A 20,438-nucleotide genomic window follows, 5' to 3' on the forward strand; every position below is an offset into this window, starting at 1 on the left:
TTTACACTGCCATGACATACTTGGTGGGATCCCTTGAGAGATTCAGGCAGAGGGTTAGTGATACGATATGTATGAGATTTTCTACCTTATCAGCCTCATCCGACTCACATGAGCCCTGGGGAGTTTGAACATACTGTCCCAACCATTCAGTTACCATTTTAAGTGGAGATTCTCTCAGCAGGTTCTTGCTTTCTTTTGAAAATAGATAGATAAAGGTAGAAGGGATAAAGCAGGTCTGAGGATTTGTCAGTTTTATTTTAAACATCTGGGCACAGCAGCATTGCTCTTTCTCTACTCTCACTTTCTTGCTCTCAGTATTGCCAGTGCTCCGCCTACATGCATAACCCAAAGATGACACTTTATCACAAAATAACTCCTGGTATGCACAGAGCATCTGAAAGCAGATGTTTTCTAACAGTTTAAGAATATCTGAGGTTGCATTTTGTGTCTGTCAAATGTGTTGGAATATTGTCTCACAGAGCTTTTGTCCTGTTCCCCTCAGCACCTCCAAACAACATATCAGTGGTGGCAGAGAATACTCCAGCCCCATTCAGTCGATACCAAGCCCAGAATTTCACTCTCGTCTGCACTGCAAAGGGAGGAAAACCAGCCCCATCGGTGAGTTGCTGTTGAGGATACACCATGCTGCTTGTCCACTAGGGACCTGCCTTTGCAGTACACATATCCTTGTTGTTTGCAGAGGGAATTAAACTGCACTGCATGTCATTTTTTGCTGTTTTTTTTTTTTTTTGTTTTTTGTTGTTGTTGTTGTGTTGTTTTTTTTTTATTAGCACACAGATGAATGTATATAATAATCCAGTAAAAGTACCCTCTAAAAAGCATTTTGAAAGTTGCTTGACAACAGCACAATCCTCAATCTATAGATAGCTGTCATTAGATGCAGATGGATCCTGGTTCTACTCAGACTGTGCCACAGATAAACATGCAAATAGTGTATTCCTGCAGTCCTTGCTGACACCAGTACAACTGTTACCTTCATTACAGATTGACCTGGGATTGATTACCAGCACTAATTTAGTCATGCAATGTAGCCATTAAAAAAGGTAGCTCAAGTTTAGGAAACAGACACATTAGCGTTATTGATGGTCATGTTCAGGGCGATTAATCTCATCATAGTGACATGCTTGTAATGATTGCACACAGAATTATCACTGTACTTTCACGTGCAGAAAAACATCAGCGTGCACATGCATGCAATCAAGCACATACGAGTACAAGTGCGCACTTTTTTTCTCAACTTTTTTGAAGTACAAGGCAAGGTCTTGCAGATATCTGAAGCACATGCTCCTGTGTTTGGTGGCATATGAGCTTACAGACGCTGTTTGAGAGCAGTTGCTCGCTGCTTGCTCCCACCAGGTCATTAATCATTGTCCATGGGTGTATGGTAATGGACTCCAGACCCTGAGCACACGCATCTCCTGCAATTATGAGCCCAGTGAGAGGTGAATACAAGGTGAATGTGATTTCCGTCTCTCAGGTACTTCCTGGTTGATGGCGTGAGGAGTGAGGTTCTCCCCTGTTGTGATTTCACAGGGAGCCTTAAGCCATTAAAGCTCAGCACTACTGGATCCTTTTTCCAACGCTTAATGGAGGAAAAGAGATCTGAAAGGTTTCAACTGGTCAGTAAGCCCAGACTGTCTGTGTGTCACTGGCCAAGTCACATCACTGATAATTAGCTTTGTCAGTGACTCAGCAAGGAAATGATCCAAAACTCTGACTTGAGATGAAAACAAAAATTGAAAGACTGTTTGGCTTCTCCATTCATTGGAGAAGCTTCTCATTGAGGCTGCAGATTCATAAAAAATGCTTTGGTATAAAATATACTGACAGGTTTTGATATTGCCTTAGAATGCATAGAAGCATTTCTCTGCAGACACAGTTTAAGGTCATTTTAATCCAGCAGTTTTATCATTCAAGAATGGCATTTTATGTATCAATGCAATGTAAAGAAGCAATTTGTTTCATATAATAAACCACTTTTATAGAAAAAAAATCAATGTTAAATAAGTACCTCTGATATTTATTCTTATTCTTTACAAAAATCCAAGAATTTATCAAGGAGTATTCAGAGTAGATTATTTGTAGGAGGAAGCATAGCAAAGGTAGGCAGGTTTAGTGGTGTACTGAACTTTGATTAGTTGAAGGAAAGGGTGCAATTGCAAGTTTGTAAGCCTTTCGGTATAAGCAAGACGATATACTGTATCTTAACACAGCATAACTGTGAATATGTTTTAAAAAAGAAAGCTGAGTTGTTAAGTGGTTCTTCGAGGCCATTAAGTGTGAAACGTTGAGCTGTGACACACAGATGCAGAATCAGTAAAAGTGGCAGTAATGGAGAAAAATCTTGGAATTAATTAAAAATAATGAGCTACAATGTGGGTTGTGCTTGTATTAAAGATATTGTGAACTTTTATCACAGTAAATGTTTGAGTTCACCACTGAGATCCAGCAGCCTCCAAACCATTTGAAAACAAGATACAGTTACTGGAGTTTGTGGACAGTAATCTTAGGGGAAACACTGAAGCCAATATGGTCCTAAATATAATAAGACATGTCTCCTACATCTTCAGAATGACTTATTTTGTTACTGAAGTGACTTTAGGAACCAATTGCATTTTTACCAGAGAAACAACACAGTTACACTTTAGTCCTGCACACCCACACAGGTGTTCTCTGTTATTCTGTTTGAAGTTGGGTGGAGCTGCACTATGCTGGAAGTTAGCCAAAGTCACTAAACGTCATGAACTGTTTTTTGAAAAATCATGAAGGTATAAGTTGTTCTACTTTGGCAGATGAAACAAAACTAACAGGAGAGTCAGATGTTAAGTGAGTCAGTCAAGCACAGTTTGCATACACCCACACGGTCCTCAGAAGAGGTTTAATCAGCCAATATAAGTGAAAACACCTGTGTGTGAGCACCACGAGTGTGAAGGGCCTTTAATGTTCCTAGTGCTCTCGCAGCATGGAAATTATATGCTAAAATTATATTTGTGATTCATTGTGACAGCCACAAAACTATTGGAGGAAATTTACTTCTACATCCTGCACCTTGTGCTTGTTAGTCATATATAACCGATAGGCCAACAGTGTTTGTAGTGAAATGATTCAAGATATGAAGTCAAGCCTGCTGATCCAAAGAAAGTGAGAAAGAAAACACTTCCAACTTGGAAAGTTACATTGCATCTGTGGGGAGTTGATCACGGCCTGTCAAAGTTGCCTTAGACTGTTGGTCTAAATCAAAACCCAGTAAACAAACTGTGACAGGTTTCATGGATAGATTTTGGAAGCGTAGTCTCACTAGGAACCCCATTCCCACAAACTTCGCTTCATTCTCCCTTGAGATCTTGTACCATGGTCCACAGTAGGAAATATTAATTTGTAAATGACACGGAAGAAAGTTTGGTCCTTTGAGAAATAGAGCTTACTTTCAAATTTGCATTTGGTATACTCTCCATGCCTGTTTGTCTAAATTGTTACTATTATAACACAGCAGGTTTAACTGCATTTAGTAGTTAAATGTTGTCAAATGATTTGTCAAATCTTGGCATACCAAATTCTAGTTGTTATAAAATAATAAAAGCAAAAATTTTAGCCACTGTCACAGTTAATAACAGGTTGCAAAAAGGCAATTACAGGATAAAAATAATGTGCTATTTTGACATTATTCTTAAATATTATGTCGTCCACATATTATTACAGTTGACTTGATCCCCATTCCGTTTTAAGAATGAGCACAAATATCACATTTAAACTGTGACCATTTGTTCTATTTATGCTGTTGTCCACAGTCATGCTGCATAACAAAACCTCATTATTAGGTTTGTAAGTATTTGCTTGAATGTTGCGGCTTTGGCTCAGTTATGTGACTGTGACTTCAAACGGCTCCCTTTCCTTTTTGATGAAACTCATTTAGTCTTTGTCGGTGCTGCTGCCCGAGGGCTTGTTGCAAAATGAGCTGTTGTCAGCTCTATTTTCAATGTCATATCATTGCAAGCCTGGTCTCAATAGTGGCTCACAACTTACAAAGAAATTGGCCTGATTTATTGAGCCAGCATTTAATGACTGCCGTTATATGACCGTTCTGTGGTATTTCTCACACTAAATTATCTTTGTTTCTAGTATTTTCTATTTGGAAATTAAATGAATGAATTCCTCAGTACAATGAATATAAAGATTGTCCTACATTTAATAGGTATACATGGATTTAGGATTAAAGAAATTCTGTAGCCACTGTATTGTCACTCCTACACTGCAACTGTGTCTAACATTGCCAGCCATTCTTTATGAAAATGAGGTTTACAAGGGATACTGAACATTGCAACATTAATTTTAATAAATAGTTATAAGTAACTTTTAAGTCTGCAGTAACCCACACACTGCTATTGCTCAGTATCACAGTTTATTGATCATGCTAACGTTTCAGTCCTTCTGGACCTCTGTCAAAACTATTTTAAATAATTCTTACAACAATGTATAAAATGTGCCAGATCTTCTCTTCTCGAGACTGAGGTGACACTGCATCTGAGACAGCTGGATGTGAGAATATGTCCCTTAGAAATACATTGTTGTTATAAAAATATCTTCTATAAACTCTGTAAGGATTGGGTCATGTTAATGTCATTTCACTCACGTTTTATGCTCCCAGCCATCAAAAAGTTGTTCTGTTTCCTGCTGCTAGAAAACACAGCCATACAGGGTCGTCTCATGGCAAGTGCTGCTTAGAAAATGTCTGCTGTTAATAGAAAGAGAAGAAGAAAAATAGAAAGGAAAGAGAAGAGCAGCTGATTATGCTGCAGATCAGCCAAAAACCCTTCAAGTAATTAAAACAAAACAGCCGGTGAGGCTACAGAATGTAGTAGTGCTTTTTATCGCCAGATTTTCCCGCAAGTTTTCTATTTTTACCTGTTGTATTTTAATGTTTAAAAATAAGTGCTGATAAATTAACATTCAAAATAGATAAATAAATTATGAGCCAACATCAAAAATGGGTGACGGGGAAAGAAAAATCTGCATCTACATCTAAGACTCACACAACTGCTTTATTCTCATTTGCTCATCTCCACCTGAGCTTTATGGATAGAGCAAATGAGTGTTGAGACCTCTTGTTTATGCTGCGCAGTCATATTTTAGCACTGCTGTGATGAAACCATATAGTGTTATCGATCACTAATAACCATAACTTTATTTCACTTTATAAAGGAACCATTAGTGCTTTTATACAGCATTTAATACAATAATTTCTTTTATCCTAATCAGAGACATAAGCTTTGTGTTTGTTTAGATAAATTTGCTTTGGCTCTCCACAAAGAAAGAATATTCCCTGTTGCTATGCAACATCCTTTTGTATCCTTCCAGCATCCAGTGCACTGTCTGACACTTCTTTCTGGCTTAGTGTAGGCATTTGAAAGTGTTGAAGTTCATCCAACTCTGCTACTGTTACATGTCTACTTGCACTAATATTAAAAGCAGTTTTAGAAGTCTCCTATTGTTCATTCTTCTGGCTCATCATGTTGTTTGCTAAAGAAATTGACATGCAAATGTGCACAGCCAATAATGTTGAATGGATTTGGGTTGGTTTTTGTTGTTTTTTCTTTAATAACAAGGGGAAATGTTTAACAGGTGAAAATATTTAAAATTTGTTTGGCATCTAATTAAAGCAGTAGCCTGGTTCCAAAACTCGTCACTGCACATATCTGAGATTCAAATAGATCTGCTGTTGTCATCATTTGCACCCATTTCTCTCCACATACAAAGTGGGATTGTCATCTTCCTGCTGCCATAGCTAGCTACCTAGTGATATCTATTAAAAATAATGACAAAGATAACTATTCTTAAATAATAATACTCCTTGAAGAACTGTTGCCACGGCTTCCCTGTTCACTAAAAATGACATTGGTTGCACTGCTACGCCACACATTATAGAGTGGTTGGGGCAAAACCACAAAAGGGGCTATTATGTAGCATAAAGCACCAACAACACATATTATTGCTATTGTTATTTCCTGTCTTATGTAGACTAGGCTACTGCACACTCTGATTTAAGGTGTTGTATGCTTTTTGAGAAGCATGTATCTTCCATGGCCCTGTATTAGTTAACAATGCCGTGTATTATCTATCCTCAGCAGATGTCATTGAAATAATGCGTGTCATGTTTTATCTTGGCATCCTTGGGTCATAAAACGTAATGCTACTTTGGTCATATAATGGCCCAGCAGAGGGATATGGCTAGCGTGTTCTATACCCTTTTCTATAATTTATGGTAATATACAGCAGCTCACTGTATTCACACATGCTCATGTTGTGTGAAGTTTGCTTGTATTACATGATTACATAAATTCTGTCATGAAGTTAAGAATTTGGGATTTTTTCGCAACACTTTCTGGAGACACCGAACATGCCACATTCCCCCAGTGCAGCCTTGAGAGCTTGATATATAATGGACTGCATGTGTTAAAAGTGTCTGGTATTATGTTTCAAGATCTGTCGGCATCTGATGCCACTGAAGCAAGCTGGTGACATATCAATAATAGCTTCCCAGTGCCACTCATTAGAACATCCTCAGAGTACAAGCAAGCACTGATTGAAAAGAGGAAAGATAATGACAGTTAATAATAAGAAGGAAAGCTGATTAAGTCATGGCCAGGATCCTTCTCTCTGCCTCTCCTCTTTCTCTCCCCCTTTCTCTTGCTTCTTCTCTTTCATTGAATCATCCTGTCTGAAATTTACCACCATGTCCTTTTGACACCACCATGATTAATTGCAGCAGCATAAAGGTGTATATGGACCAATACGTGATTGTTATATTTTCAAAAAGCTTTTGGATTTGAGATGTTGGTGAGGTGGGGGAGGCTTGGCAGTATGCAGAGTGCAGGTGTTTTCCATCACTGTCTATTCACAGGAAAAATGCAAAGCCCCTCTCATGCCATCCCAGCTTAATTTCACCACTGCCGTGGCATTGTGTAATGGGCTACTGCTTAGAATTACATCTCTCTCTTTTTTTTTCTTGTGCTAATTCATCTCAGAATGAAGTAAGTGGTTTGTGTCTGGTTTCATTGTCTGTACATATTGGACTATGAAGTATTCAGGGATTTATAACAGAGGCGTGATTGATAATCACTTTATTCCATGCAGTAACACTGTCTGTAATAGGACAATACAACAGCAATGCCAGAAACACTCAAAAATCCCCTTTTACATGAGAGCAAACACTACTTTCCTAGTCTGACAGCAGCAAAATGTATTACCTCACAAGCCAATTTGTTGATTAAAGACAATGTAGATACCTTGTTTTGTGCACTTACTAAACTAATTTGTTTGGAAATTTCCAGACTCAAATATAGTATTCCAAGCCATCTTAAGAAGCAAGAAGTGGTCTGATTTGGGCCAGTGTACTGCTCAATAGCCATTTTATTTCATTGTATGACATATAAAAGATTCTTTTATCAATACACAATGGATGTAGAATAATTGAGTGAAAGGCAACTCATCTAAAGCAGTACCCAACAAAAGCACCCATGTCATTTTGTGAAATGCAACCATTTATTGGAGACATGTATCACTGTGAGAGACATCCTCACTGTTATTTTGGCAGCTTTATAATCACTTGTGGAAAAATTAATCAGTGTTTGCTCTCCCATTTGAACAGAATGAAAGAAGTGATGTTTTCTGTTATCTCTGCCTGTCAAACAAGGAAATGTGGGAAATGAGATTTTAGCAAATTAGTAAGTACCATAATGGAATACAGACCAAGCTTAAAGTAATGACAGGTGTCTCCTTAATTGTGCTTAGATTTTAAGATGAATTGCACATTGGTTCATATTAATATTTATAAAGAGAAAGGGTCCTGGTGGGTCATTTTGTTCAGGCACACTGCACGCAGTATCTCTCTTCTTTCTTATTCGACTGCTGTATTCTGTCCAGTATATTCAGAAATGCCACAAAAAGAAGAGATTGTGGCCTTGCAGAACTGCACTATACTCAGGCAGATCATTTTAATCCCAAAACACAGTTTGTTAGGCAATAATTGAATGGTGTCATACAAGCTGGTATTTTGGATATATTCAACAGTAAAATAAAAGTGCTCATTTTTAACATTTAACTCTCAATAGTGATTGTCAGAGCTCTATTAAAGATTACACATTGTGCTGAATGTTATTCAAGTCAATATGTTTCACTTTTATCTTTAAAGTAGTCCAAAACACTACAACAATATGCCATGTATCAAGGAAAAAAGTTTTTAAAATGATAACACGTTTTATACTGGAATGAATGCCTAGAGGAAAAGGAAGAGCAGTCACAAATAATAATCAATGCTCACTGCAACACATGGCTCAGTTCACTCAACTCCTCTAATAGTCTTATTTCTATATGTGTCTATTTATATCTCTGTCTGAAGTATTTCCAGAGCCATATACTATATGTGATCTGTTCCTGGTAATGAAAAGGGAAATGAAGAAGGAGCAGAACTGCAGGATAATGACACAGAAATAACACTTCACTCTCTCGCCCTGCAGCAACATATCTGTCATCCTATTCATTCATGTCTTTGATGAAACATTCATTGATTCCTTTTCTTATACCTCAAGCAGACAGGTGGCAAAGAAAGATATTTAGTCACGGTGGGATCACTATGAATAGGTAAACTGACGCTTGATATTTTGCTGGGGGTAACACCTCAATAAAGGTGTTATTTCTGACTCATCCAGAGCACAGACAACACAGGACCTCATGCATTATTTAAAGTCATGTAGATGTTTAATCAATATTTCCTTTATGCCTATAAATTAACTTGTCTGTTAATGTTTATAGAAACACATCAGTTATCTGGGTTTACAGAGTTAATTCCCTATTATACCAACCCATAGCCAACACAGGTGTTTTTGTGTATCTGCACCATTTTGTCCAACAAAAGCTACAGAACAGGTGCATGGATCGTTCTAATCCATGCTGCTCTCCCTCCACCTGCTGTGATAATTAATGAGGTGTTTTAATACACAGTGAAAAAGCTTCTTCTCTTTGCAAGTTGTCGAGTAGCTGTAGGAGTTAGCAGCAGACGCAATGGGGTCATTGTGGATCTGAGGTAGATGTTTCTACTTCCCATTGCGCTATTGGATTTTAAAGTCCGTCTCTACTGAGCACCTGAGGTAAATGCAGATGAGAAGGTGGCAAGTACTGAATACTCTTACATCGTAAAATTCAATGGAGAAAAATGTCTTAATCAGTGGAAATTTATTGGTAAATTAGCCTTACATGCAATGCTGGGCAATAATTGTATTGATTCATACATTTAGAGAGCTGTTAATTCCAAAGGTTGATAAGTAGATGCTGTAGATGTAGAAATTAATGTCAAATACCGTAATTTCCGGACTATAAGCCGCTACTTTTTTCACACGCGTTGAACCTTGCAGCTTAAACAATGATGCAGCTAATTTATAGATTTTTATGGGCTAACGAGCTTCATGCCGCAAAAACATTTAGACACCTGCAGCTTATAGACAAGTGCGGCCTGTATATGTACTTTTTTCTTTTTAAATTTAGTGGGTGTGGCTTATATTCAGGTGCACTCAATAGTCGGGAAATGGTAATAATTATGTATGAGCTCAAATGTACAGCCTTACCAAATGGTATTCTTGGGCACAAGTGTGTAAGAATACCTGATATAACCTGTACTTTACCCAACCCCTAGCTAATTTGAAATGAACATATGTGGATTGAAGTGTAAACACTTATCTTTGCACCTCTGTGTGTAGTGAACCTTGGCTATACTTGCCCTTTGGAGAAGCTCTTTATATTTTAGTTTTACAACAATTTTCTGTGTGTGTGTGTGTGTGTGTGTGTGTCTGTGTGACACTAATTAGAAACTAAGGTTGTACTTGTAGGCGTAGTCATTAGTCATCTTTTAACAACAGACTGCACCAATGTGAGAGTTCATAATTTCTCTAACATGGGCCATTTATTATCAGACTCGATAGACTGAATGGAAACAAAGAAACATCCACTTCAGGTACTCAAATCTAGTTTTTCTCTAATTAAATATTTAATTAAATTTGGTAAAAATAAATGCCTGCTGTGCATCAACCTCTACAGTCACATCCCAAAGTGAACAAACAGGAAGAGTGTTTTAAAGAGAAACTTATTTACCTACCTCTGTACTGAAAGTGTACTGCAGGTAGATGGGGCCACAGAGCAATTCAAGGCTCACAGGTAGGAGCACCAGGCTTTTAATCCAGCCATTGGTGCCGCTGGATGCCTTTTAGCAAGGGTACCCAGCCCCATGTGGATGTGTACCAGTCTGCTCTGACGGCAACGCATTAGAAAGTTTTTAGAGTTGGCTATAAATAATGTGATACAACACAGCTTGGAATATGATGTTGCATCTGTCCTGGCTAACATAACCTCAGCAACATAGGGGCCCACACAGACAGCCTCCATCCATCAGATGATTTGAAATAAAGTTGCCAAAATAAAACTTAAATTGAATGAAACCAAAATATATGTCAGTTTAAAAGTAAATCCCTCCGTTCATAAATAAATTGAGTGTTCTTCAGTACTCAATATTTATATTTGCTATATGTCTGTTCATTTGATTTGAGCTTTACAGTATTGTTGAAGTGTTGAGGATAGAACACATGTTATCACTTAAGAGGTGAATAATCATTCATAGAAAGGGCTGCTCATTGTAAAGCTGTATTATGGTCCAGGGATTATAGAGTCTATCCCTATTGTGAATATAAAAACATCATTTGGAGTTATTCCTCAAGAGCTTGGCCTTATCCTTACTTGTTTACACTCATTATTGCTGTTTACCCACTAAAGGCAATAGCCCTAGAGGTGGCACCATATCAAAGCAAGCTCCAACCATCTCTTCACAAAACCCTCACACAATACAGTGAAATACGGTGTTTACAATAATGACTCTTTGATCTTTGGCAAATTGAATTCTGATGACCAAAGGTCCCCAAAAGAGATGAGGATTAAATTTTCTTTTCTTCAGCAGCAAAAAAATGAAAGAAGGCATATCTGTTTCCAAAGTATCAACGCCACAGGCAGTGACTATACAACCTTATTTCAATGCTAATATCTTGAGGTTATATGCTGAAATGGGAACATGAATTCTCTGTCAGGAGATTAGGCAGCCAGAGATGTTGATAGACTCATGAAATTCCTTTAATATTCTTGGAAAACCCTTTTAGTAGCAACTACTACACACAAATGAGCCAATTCTAAAATCTATTGTATTAACAATGGGAAAAAAAAATTTTAGAATGTGAAAGGTGTTACTCATGCTGCACTTCCTGTCAGCTCTACAGAGCATTTCAGCATCTTACAGCTCAATGTTTTAGGCTTTAGCTATGTTCATTAAAATTCTCTGTTAAACCCATTAAACCTGGTGAACATAGTGGAACATTTAGAACCTGAAAAGCCAGATATTGTCCTCAAAAGTTGGAGATAAAAAGAGAATCAGGTGAAATATGTCAGTGCTGTGGTAACAACTTGCTATTCTGCCCCGTGATGGCCACAAATTCCATTAAGCAAATTTAGTTAACCTTCAAAGTTGGGTATTGGTTTTTTGGAAAAAATACAAGTATAGTAAAATATGCCTTTTCATCTCTTGTTCCTTCCTCCTCTCTTCTTTCCATCTGTTTCTCTATTTCAATACTCCTTGTTCTTTCTAAGGTGTACTTCAAACGTGATGGCGAGCTGATAGAGGTGATCTCCTACACTCAACCCTCCACCAGTGAGCAGGGAGGCGGCTCAGCGGGGGTGAGAGGAGCTAGGCCGCTCATCAGCAGGGACCTCGATGACACTAAGCTGCAGCGGTCACTCTCTCTTCTGGATCCCGAGGGGCGGTCGGCCCGACTGTATACAGAGAGCCCCCAGCGCGTCCACACTCAGGGCCAGCAGGCCTACGAGCCAAGCCCTGCAACAGAGGTCATCCCAGAAACAGTGGTGAGCCGGGAGTTCCCCCGCTGGGTGCACAGCACAGACCCTCTCTACTACTTCAGCCACACTCACATCCCTCAGAGCGACGGCTCTGTGGTGGTGCAGGCCCGACTCACCTGGACCCTCAACCCTCAGCTAGATAATGACGCCCTGTTCAGCTGCGAAGTCAAGCACCCAGCACTGTCTATGCCCATGCAGACAGAGGTCACCCTGGGTGAGTGGGATTCACACTAACTCATTGCTTTTGAATGTTATTGTCATTCCTTTACTGTCCTTTTTCTCATCAGTCCTCTGTTCATCCCCTCACCCCACCCAAAACACTCCACCTAGACGCACATACACCCTTTTCTCATTTCTTCTCCTTTTTAATCTCCTGCTGTCTCCTTGTATCCCCTTGCCGCACTTGGGAACCGACTGGGCCCCCTTATGTCTCCCTTGCAAATGTACTCAGAACAACACTGATTTTCATTTGATGCTGCTTAATTGTGTTACAGCTGAGCAGATTGCGAGTTTAGTGGCGAATGCAAAACTCCAAGTGACTGACAGGGCAATTCATCGAGCTGTCTGTTGCTAGATTGAGCTTAACTCAGTACCGTTATTGAAAAAGTCAACCTGAATTAGAGAAGTCAAATGAGAATTTAGACACACTGACCAATGTTATATCAATGGAAAGAAGATCTCAGAGATGCTGCCCTTCTTTGAACTTCAATGAGCACCGCCTTTTAGCTCTTCAGTCTCACACTTTAGCCTTTTAACGTATAGCTTCTAAATTTCATCATTCGTTATTTCAAAGAGAGAGATATTATGGCAGAGGGGTAAATTGTTTGTTCATCAGCAAACTATCAAAGCAGCAGAAGCTGTGATGCAGATACTGAATTCAGAAAACGGGAGTCATACTTTAAGGGAAAAGTTAGCATTAAGTTTTAGTAGTGTGTTATCCAAAAGTAACACATATGCTCTCAATTATTTCTTTTTTCTTTTCTTTTTTTTTAAATCTAAAAACAAAGATGGCTTCCAGCGCATCCAATTAACACTTCAAAGGCAATAAGTTGGCATGGTCCTCCTGGAGACAAGCCACGCAATACTGACATGATAAACAGAGACATTATCTTCCATGAGATGCTAGCAATGGTTGAAGGCAGAAAGAGACTCTGAATGAGGAAGCTGTGGCAGGTACATGTTTGCTTGCTGCATTGTGTCTCACTGTCAGTATTTTATCTCACATTACCACCTTTCATCTAATTAAAAGTATTCCTCTTACTATGCTGGTGAGCAGCTGTGGTCACTCTGAGTGGATGTATAGAAACTGTCCATCATCTGGAAGTGGAAACGTTTTTAATAGATATAAGAAATGAGAATAGGTTACTAAAAATCTCACACAAACAAGGCACACTACCGCTTTTTCTTCAGTTTTTATCAAGGAAGATATTTGATTACTTGGCATACATAAGCAAATTTATAATCCATACATTTTATTGATTTAAGTCAATACTATACAGTAAAGCCCACTCACTTTGTAGTAGCAGTTTGAAGGTTGGGAATTAGAAAAAACACATTGGAGATTGTATTAGACTGAGCACTTCCTTGGATCTGAACTAATAACTAATAACTGAAAGGAAAGAAAATCTTGTGGCACCAGATTGAACCATCCATTAGTTCAGCTTTCTCTTGATGGCGCACTCACAGATTGTTGCTTGAGGGGAAAAGATAAAGGTTTTTCGATTTTGGGTTAATTTCAATTCTTCACTTTTTGGTTGCCAAGAAAATTTAGTGCCAAAATCCATATCCATATCTGGGTAAATAGGGTGAATCTACAGGGTCTCAATTAGTAAGCAAGGGAGGCTCCTTTCTGTTGTACCTTTTGAATCAATCGCTGTTCAGTTCAAACTCTACCCTGCCTATGCAGCCCCAAGCCCAGCGTTTCCTACTGAAGGACATAAACCTTTAAATATGATTCACGAATATATAGTGTGATTTTTATAGGCCGTATTACTAATACTAATAGTACTAATACCTAGTCAATGCAGTTTTAGTTATTCAGCAACATAGACATGATAAATAGTGAATTTGTTGGGGATTATTTTCAGATACATATTAATACACATTTGGTGCACAAGTGACATTTATGGCAGCAGATTGAGTTAAAATAAATACAATGGACATGTTCATAGAAATACAGACCATTTTGTCCAGTGCAGTGTGGTGTACTTGGTTAAGTAGAATCAGTTTGTCGTTGGTTTTGTCTTTTCAGTAGATTTGTTGATGTTAAGAAAAATCTTTTGCCAGCCTTGTCCTTTAAATCATTCAGTTGCATCCAAGGAGAGGAGAGGATCCATTGTCTTAAAAGCCCTTTGGCCCTCATTTAAAAACCAATTGTTGCAATTGGTCTTGTCACTTTTTCCAAATGGGAATATTTCATACCAGAAAATCTCTGAAAATGTCTTTTAAAATGTAATAACTGTCAGTGTCGAATCCCATGTGGATAGAAATATAGTACATTGCATGCAAGATTGAGACAGCAGCATCAGTTGAAGGTATAATGGCATGAGCTGTCTTCTCCAGACAAAGTATTGCAGTAAGGATTTTAACAGGCCTCTTTCACATGTTGATGATAAAACACATGACACACCCCTGAGGGGAATGGGTCCTCTTGCTAAATGTCAAAGGCGCTAATATTTTGACAAGCCTCCCTCTCTCTGTTTGAAGTCATTAAGTTATCACTACCTTTGTTCTTTTAAAGAGATGGAGGGAGTGTTTTTTATTTGCCCCCCCCCCCAACCATCTAAAGAAAAGAAAACAGAAAATGTGTGTTTGTTGATTCTAATTAGCAGATGTGAAATTCAAAGCATTCACAGACCTGCTTGGGCCTTGATCCATCTTGGAACAGAATAGTACAAAAAGGTAAAGGTTGCGATTCTGGTTGGAGGTTATGTAGGCTACAATAGAAATTTTATTTGGCTCATATCATGGACAAAATGGCACACAAATTTTAGCATTTGTGCATTGTTTAACTCTAATTGAATGTGACTGTGTAAAACAGCTCACCTAAGTATTCATATTATTTTCATACCCTATTCATTTATATTATGCTGCTATAAGTGCATAATTGCTCTCAGGATCTGTATTACTGTATACACACACACACACACACACACACACACACTCTTGGTTCTGTCAGGTGTGTTTGGTCAGGAAATGAAAAGGAGGTCTTTGCAGTACCCATAAGTAATAAATCTTTCAGAGATTTAATATTGCCACATGAGACAGAGCGACAGTCTGACAATCGACCAATGTTGTATTACACTTCATGAATATTCATGGTTGGCTTCGTGCTCACCATACAAATGAGCCTGACACTGGCACCAGGCCTTGGGAGCCTAAAAAGTGCTACACCTCTATGAGATCATGAGACCAGTCTATTCTGCACTCCTCGGTGGTATTCATGCACATAGTGCATCTTAATAATTAAAAGAGGTTCTTTGCTTTGGATTTAGATGAGCTGAGATGTTTATTATTCAGCGTTATTAGACAAGTGGTGGGATTCTCATTTCTTGCACTGTACATCAGTGAGAAGAGATCCAGGCTACCTCACATCTCCCAGTCACTGCTTTGCCAGACTGTGATAATCAAAGAGCAGATGCTCAGTTTCAGGAAGGCAGTGATCTATGTGTGTGTATGTGTGTATTTTGGAAGATTGTATGAGTTTGCATATATGTATATGGTTATTTCTATGTAAATCAGTGTGTCTGTCTGTCTGTTTGCCCTAGTAAATATAGATTTGTTATGTGTACGTAGTATGTTGTTTATATCTGTGTTCACCTGCAGTTCAGCTCCACATTCTTCAATCTGTCTTATCTCCCTGCTTTGGGTCACTAGTCCAGTGTGTTAGTTGAATCCATCAAAGACATAGCAGCGGATTCTCCTCGATAAAGCGATGCAGCAGTCAGTCAGGCCTTTTAAATTCAGTTACATGCCCGTCCAGCTTCTGTTTTTCAACAGAACCAGTCACCCAGTTAATGCGACAGGTTCCCTTCAACTGCTTAAGTCTGTTGTGCAGCTGGGCAGACCTGTTGTTGTCTTGGCTTGGTATTAAAGCACACCTGATGCAGGGTGCGCAGTTGTTTTTCTGGAGGGCATGTTTACTCTCTGACCCCTCCTGAAGTGATAACAGTTCGTCCCTGCAAACTGAAGAAGTTGGGTCTTAGGTGACGGTCTCATGGGACCGTGGCTCATTTCCTCTGTGAGGCCCTCACCCTCAGAGAGAGGCTGTGTTATGTCCGTCACACTGCATGCTGCCCTAATCAAAGGTGGTGACGTAGGATGCCAACTGTCACTGTTGGAGCAAATCCCAGAAATCAGCCATCATCTTCCCCAAGCCATATGCCTTGCAAGCTCTATGTGTCACCATGACACCAGTATTTAAAAATACCAATCCGTTAGTGTGTGGGTGGTGGAAAGATAGTGCTTCACACTGTCATGCCAAAACTAGCCTGTGAAATACCATGGCATTGCCGGCATGAGATGGAACATTTAGCCATGTCAAACTGCTCATATGATGTCTTTGATCTGGTTGCCAGTTTTAATACATGGATGTTTTCCTTTAATCTTAAAAAAGTTACTGACTGCTCCAAGATTTCTCCTTGGACTTTGCGCCAGTTTGTACTGCTATACACTGATTATCTGGGCAAAATGAATCTTTTTATAGAGAATAACAAGCTGTCTGGTGGTGCTCTTTCTCCCCTTTGTGTCACTTGAATTCTCTCTCACCATTTTATGCAATTCAAGCATATTTGCCTCTTTATTATGAAAGATCTCTAGATGTGATATACTGTACAATACATGAGCAATGCCACATGCTCAATCCTATTTACAGATATGACTGTGTAAGTCCTAATCCATTTCTCTGATGAAGGCTTGTAGTCAATGGCTGCCTAAGAAAAGGCTGTGCTTCATTAGCCACAGTGGACAGTTTGTTGCCAGATTAATGGCTAAAAACTGAGGTCATTTGTCTGTTTATTTATTTATCCTTTAGTTTAACTCATCAATGAAAACAAGCACCCAGTGTGATTTATTTGTAAATTAATTGAAGAACTCCTGGGGTGGACTTGTGCGGGCATTATTGATAGGATGCCCTTAGCTTGAGTCTCATTGCATGTGCTGCTCAGTCCATTTGTTTAACATATGGAACTGCACAGCGTGTGAAGCAGTTATCTTTAGGGGAATTGTTAATCATCTCAAATCGTGCAGAACCTGCTGATATTGGGCCTAATGCAGTATACTGTGCTATTTAGCCATAATGAAATGAGTTACCTTTTTATAACATTATGCAAATCACTCATTTTATCTTGACACCACATACACAGGACAATCACTGGCCCCTCACAATCTCATAATATTAGAATCTGCCTGCTCCCTCTCCTGCTTGCATCCTATTGTTTTAGAGGGTCCAAATGAAAGCCATCTGGGGGCTGCTGTCCACACCAAGACAAGGGAATTAGCTCTCCGAGTGCCCCTTATCTCACTGCCTCCACACTCCACCCGATGCACTCCCATTCTCCTCTAGTAATGAGTATCTACCCAATTTAGTTCCTTTTCTCTCCAAGGGGGAATAAATCCAGCTCAGTCCTTTGGATGAAAGAACCTGCAGGTCCCTCGCCTCTCGCCCTGTGACCTTAATTGACAGGAAATTGTATTTGTCTCTCTCCCTCTGTGACAAAACAGGTGTCCGGCAGGATTTGTTCTCCATGCTCAGTACAATGACCTTTGTCTCTTTTTCTCTCTCTCTTTTCAGCTGCTCCTAAGGGTCCTAAACTCTTGATGTCCCCCAGTAGGGCAAAGGTAGGGGACACAGTGCGCATCACTGTGCAAGGATTCCAGGTAGGATCGCCTGGGGTAAGTGCATGGGGTTTTAAGAAAATGAAAGACTAAGTTTGGTCTAGGATGGGTGGACACTGGTGCACATGTGGAATTAAGACTGTTAAGTTATTATCTATAGTGACCACTTTGTTAGATTCCCATGATACCATTTTGGTTTAAGGTCATAAAATACAGGCTGTGTCTATTTGTACTTGGCAAAGCCTCAGGCAATTACATTCTAAACTAAAAGAAATAAAGTTAAAGAAATCGAACTATCTATGAATGGGTGACGTTTATATGATATCCATGTCCATCACTCTTAGCCACCAGGCTGGCAACTTTGTAAGTCAGTGTAATTTTTGCTGCTTTGTAACTTTTTGCTCAATAATCCCAAAGAAGTAGCTGAAGGTAACAGCAAAAGAGATTGTCTTTGTGTCACTGTCATCCCCTGCCAAAAAAAAAAGACCATGTCCCTAGTGTGAATTGCCTGTGGATGGTCCTGATGTCTTTGACAGGAATGACACATTGAAGCCAGGCAGCTGGAGCCAGTCAGGTGAAGAGGATGGGACTAATCCTGATAGCGACATGCTAATGGCCCACAGCACAAATCCCCTGTGTTACTTCTTGGTCACTGCCTCAGGAATCTCTTTCATGAGTCAGATTTGTTGTTTGGTTTCTCTTTCACTCTTCTGAGACATTTCAATATATGATGAAAGTTCTGTATTGTTTTTGGTTTAGTGCACAGATAGTTCCCATGTCTGCCCAATGACCTTGAGATTTTTCTTTGAACACTCTTAAGGCTAGTTATTATAAACAGGCTTGAGTGTGGCATACAGCCAGTCGGGCCTTTTGGCAGCATAGACATCAGCACAGATTGATCAGAAAGTAAATTTCCCTTATCTTTCACTGGACCTAGGCTTCAGGGTTTCATAAGTAGATTAAATTGTGTGCCAAGTCTGATAATTTTTCCTTCCACCTTTCTGATAGAATAAGAAGCCAATTTCCCCTGTGGTTTATTGTTTGAGGAATTTATTATGTATGATCACAGTACAGTGTGGTTTTTATTTTGTATTCCTTTTTCTTGCTGCTTTATGTCTGAGATTAAACAGGGCCATAATGGTTTCATCAGCACAGTGCACAGATCTTTTTAATTTGGACTCCTTAGGCGTTTGGGGTTACATGACAGGAAGGTCTCACTGAAACCCTTTTAGTGTTTTGGGGGGTTTTTTGTAATCTTAATGTGACCTTTTCCCAAGAGCCTGTCTCAGTCTACTAACTCGTTTAACGTCTGTCATGATTTAAAGATTCGAGAACTCTTTTATTAACATTAACATTTATTTAAAAAGGCTAGACAATTTACACTAGCTCCATCACAATTACATAGCAGTAAGTTGATGGATTTTCAGTATATGAAACTATTTCAACAGGTCACTTCAAGTTGTCAAGGGCACTTTCATACCAAGTATGTTTAGAGCAGCTTATCTGAACTCTCAAGTGTTTGGTTTGTTCGGGCATGAGAGAATGATATCATGTGAACTTGGGTGCGTGCCAAGCATATTAACCAACTTTGCTGCTTCAGGGAAGGATTCCAAAATGTACAGTTTTGAGTCAAAGTGTATGGATGTTAACATCTGATAGTAAGAGGTCCCGTGTGGTTGAAGAAACACAAAGGAAGTGTAAACTGTAGTCTACGCTGATGTTCTTGTTCAGCTGTTTCCTCATGCACTATCAACTATTATAAACAGTTTTTAGCTAAAGTCACACCAACTGAATTTGTTTGCTCTGATATGATTCACCCCCTCTATGAATTTGTCAGATAATCTCTTTCTGAGTTCATGCACCTCTGTAATCAAACTGTACTTGAGCAGAGTGAAACCAAAATGATCCAAACTGAGAAGTAAACCTTTCTAACAGGTTATAGCACATAGAGGACCTTGATTTTAATCTGACTTTATCCACTGTTTGTCACAAAAGATGAGGTCAGGCCTCCAGTCTCAAATTACTCATATCTTTAGGAACACATAAAGTATTGTCATATGTCAAGTACCTCTGATGTCCCAATGACATGCTCTTTCCTTTGACATAAGGCTTGAGTGCTGGAAACCCCTTTTTTCACTGAAAGCCTGCTCTGCTGAAATGTATTCCAGGGGCTTTTATTCCAGAAGTGTATCAAATGGATGGCAGAGGAAGATCTATTGTGTGTGTCTGTATGCTGCGTATGTATCTGTGGTGCAGTGCGTGTGTGTCAAGAAGGGATTGCGGTGTGAGGAAGAAGAAGCAAAAATCTTATAGCTCAGAGGTGGAATCGTACAAGAGATTCACCCTTTTATTGTGTCCTCTTATTATCTATGAACATGTCAACCCACTGATATGAATGAAATACTGCTTCATGGAGGGTTATATTTTTAAATTGGAAATGGGGGGGGGGATTGTTCTCTGGAGGGCTCAGAAATGTGAGGGGAAAAAAACTGTTGTAAAGTGAAGTGTTGATTATTAATGCATGTTGTTAACTTGCCGTTGCATTAGGGGAAAAAATTGGAGCTTGTATTATTCATGTATCCCTTGCTCTTAATCTCTTGGCCAAGACTCACAGACTTGCACCGCTCTCATACGCCGGC

General features: G+C 39.2%; 1 protein-coding gene across 4 annotated transcripts in view; it reads left to right on the plus strand.

Annotated features, from left to right (window-relative positions):
* The window catches only part of igsf21a (immunoglobin superfamily, member 21a), a 163,637-nt gene that overhangs the window by 134,731 nt on the left and 8,468 nt on the right, over nt 1-20,438 (plus strand). For 2 of the 4 annotated variants that reach the window (XM_018679466.2, XM_018679457.2), the window contains exons 6-8: nt 503-618; nt 11,698-12,178; nt 17,756-17,856. In XM_018679466.2, the coding sequence (XP_018534982.1) occupies nt 503-618; nt 11,698-12,178; nt 17,756-17,856 (698 nt within the window). The remainder of the gene's footprint in view (nt 1-502; nt 619-11,697; nt 12,179-17,755; nt 17,857-20,438) is intronic. The other 2 variants (XM_018679485.2, XM_018679477.2) reach the window with 1 other exon arrangement.

The sequence above is a fragment of the Lates calcarifer genome, linkage group LG12, assembly GCF_001640805.2.
Source record: "Lates calcarifer isolate ASB-BC8 linkage group LG12, TLL_Latcal_v3, whole genome shotgun sequence".
NCBI lineage: Eukaryota > Metazoa > Chordata > Actinopteri > Centropomidae > Lates > Lates calcarifer.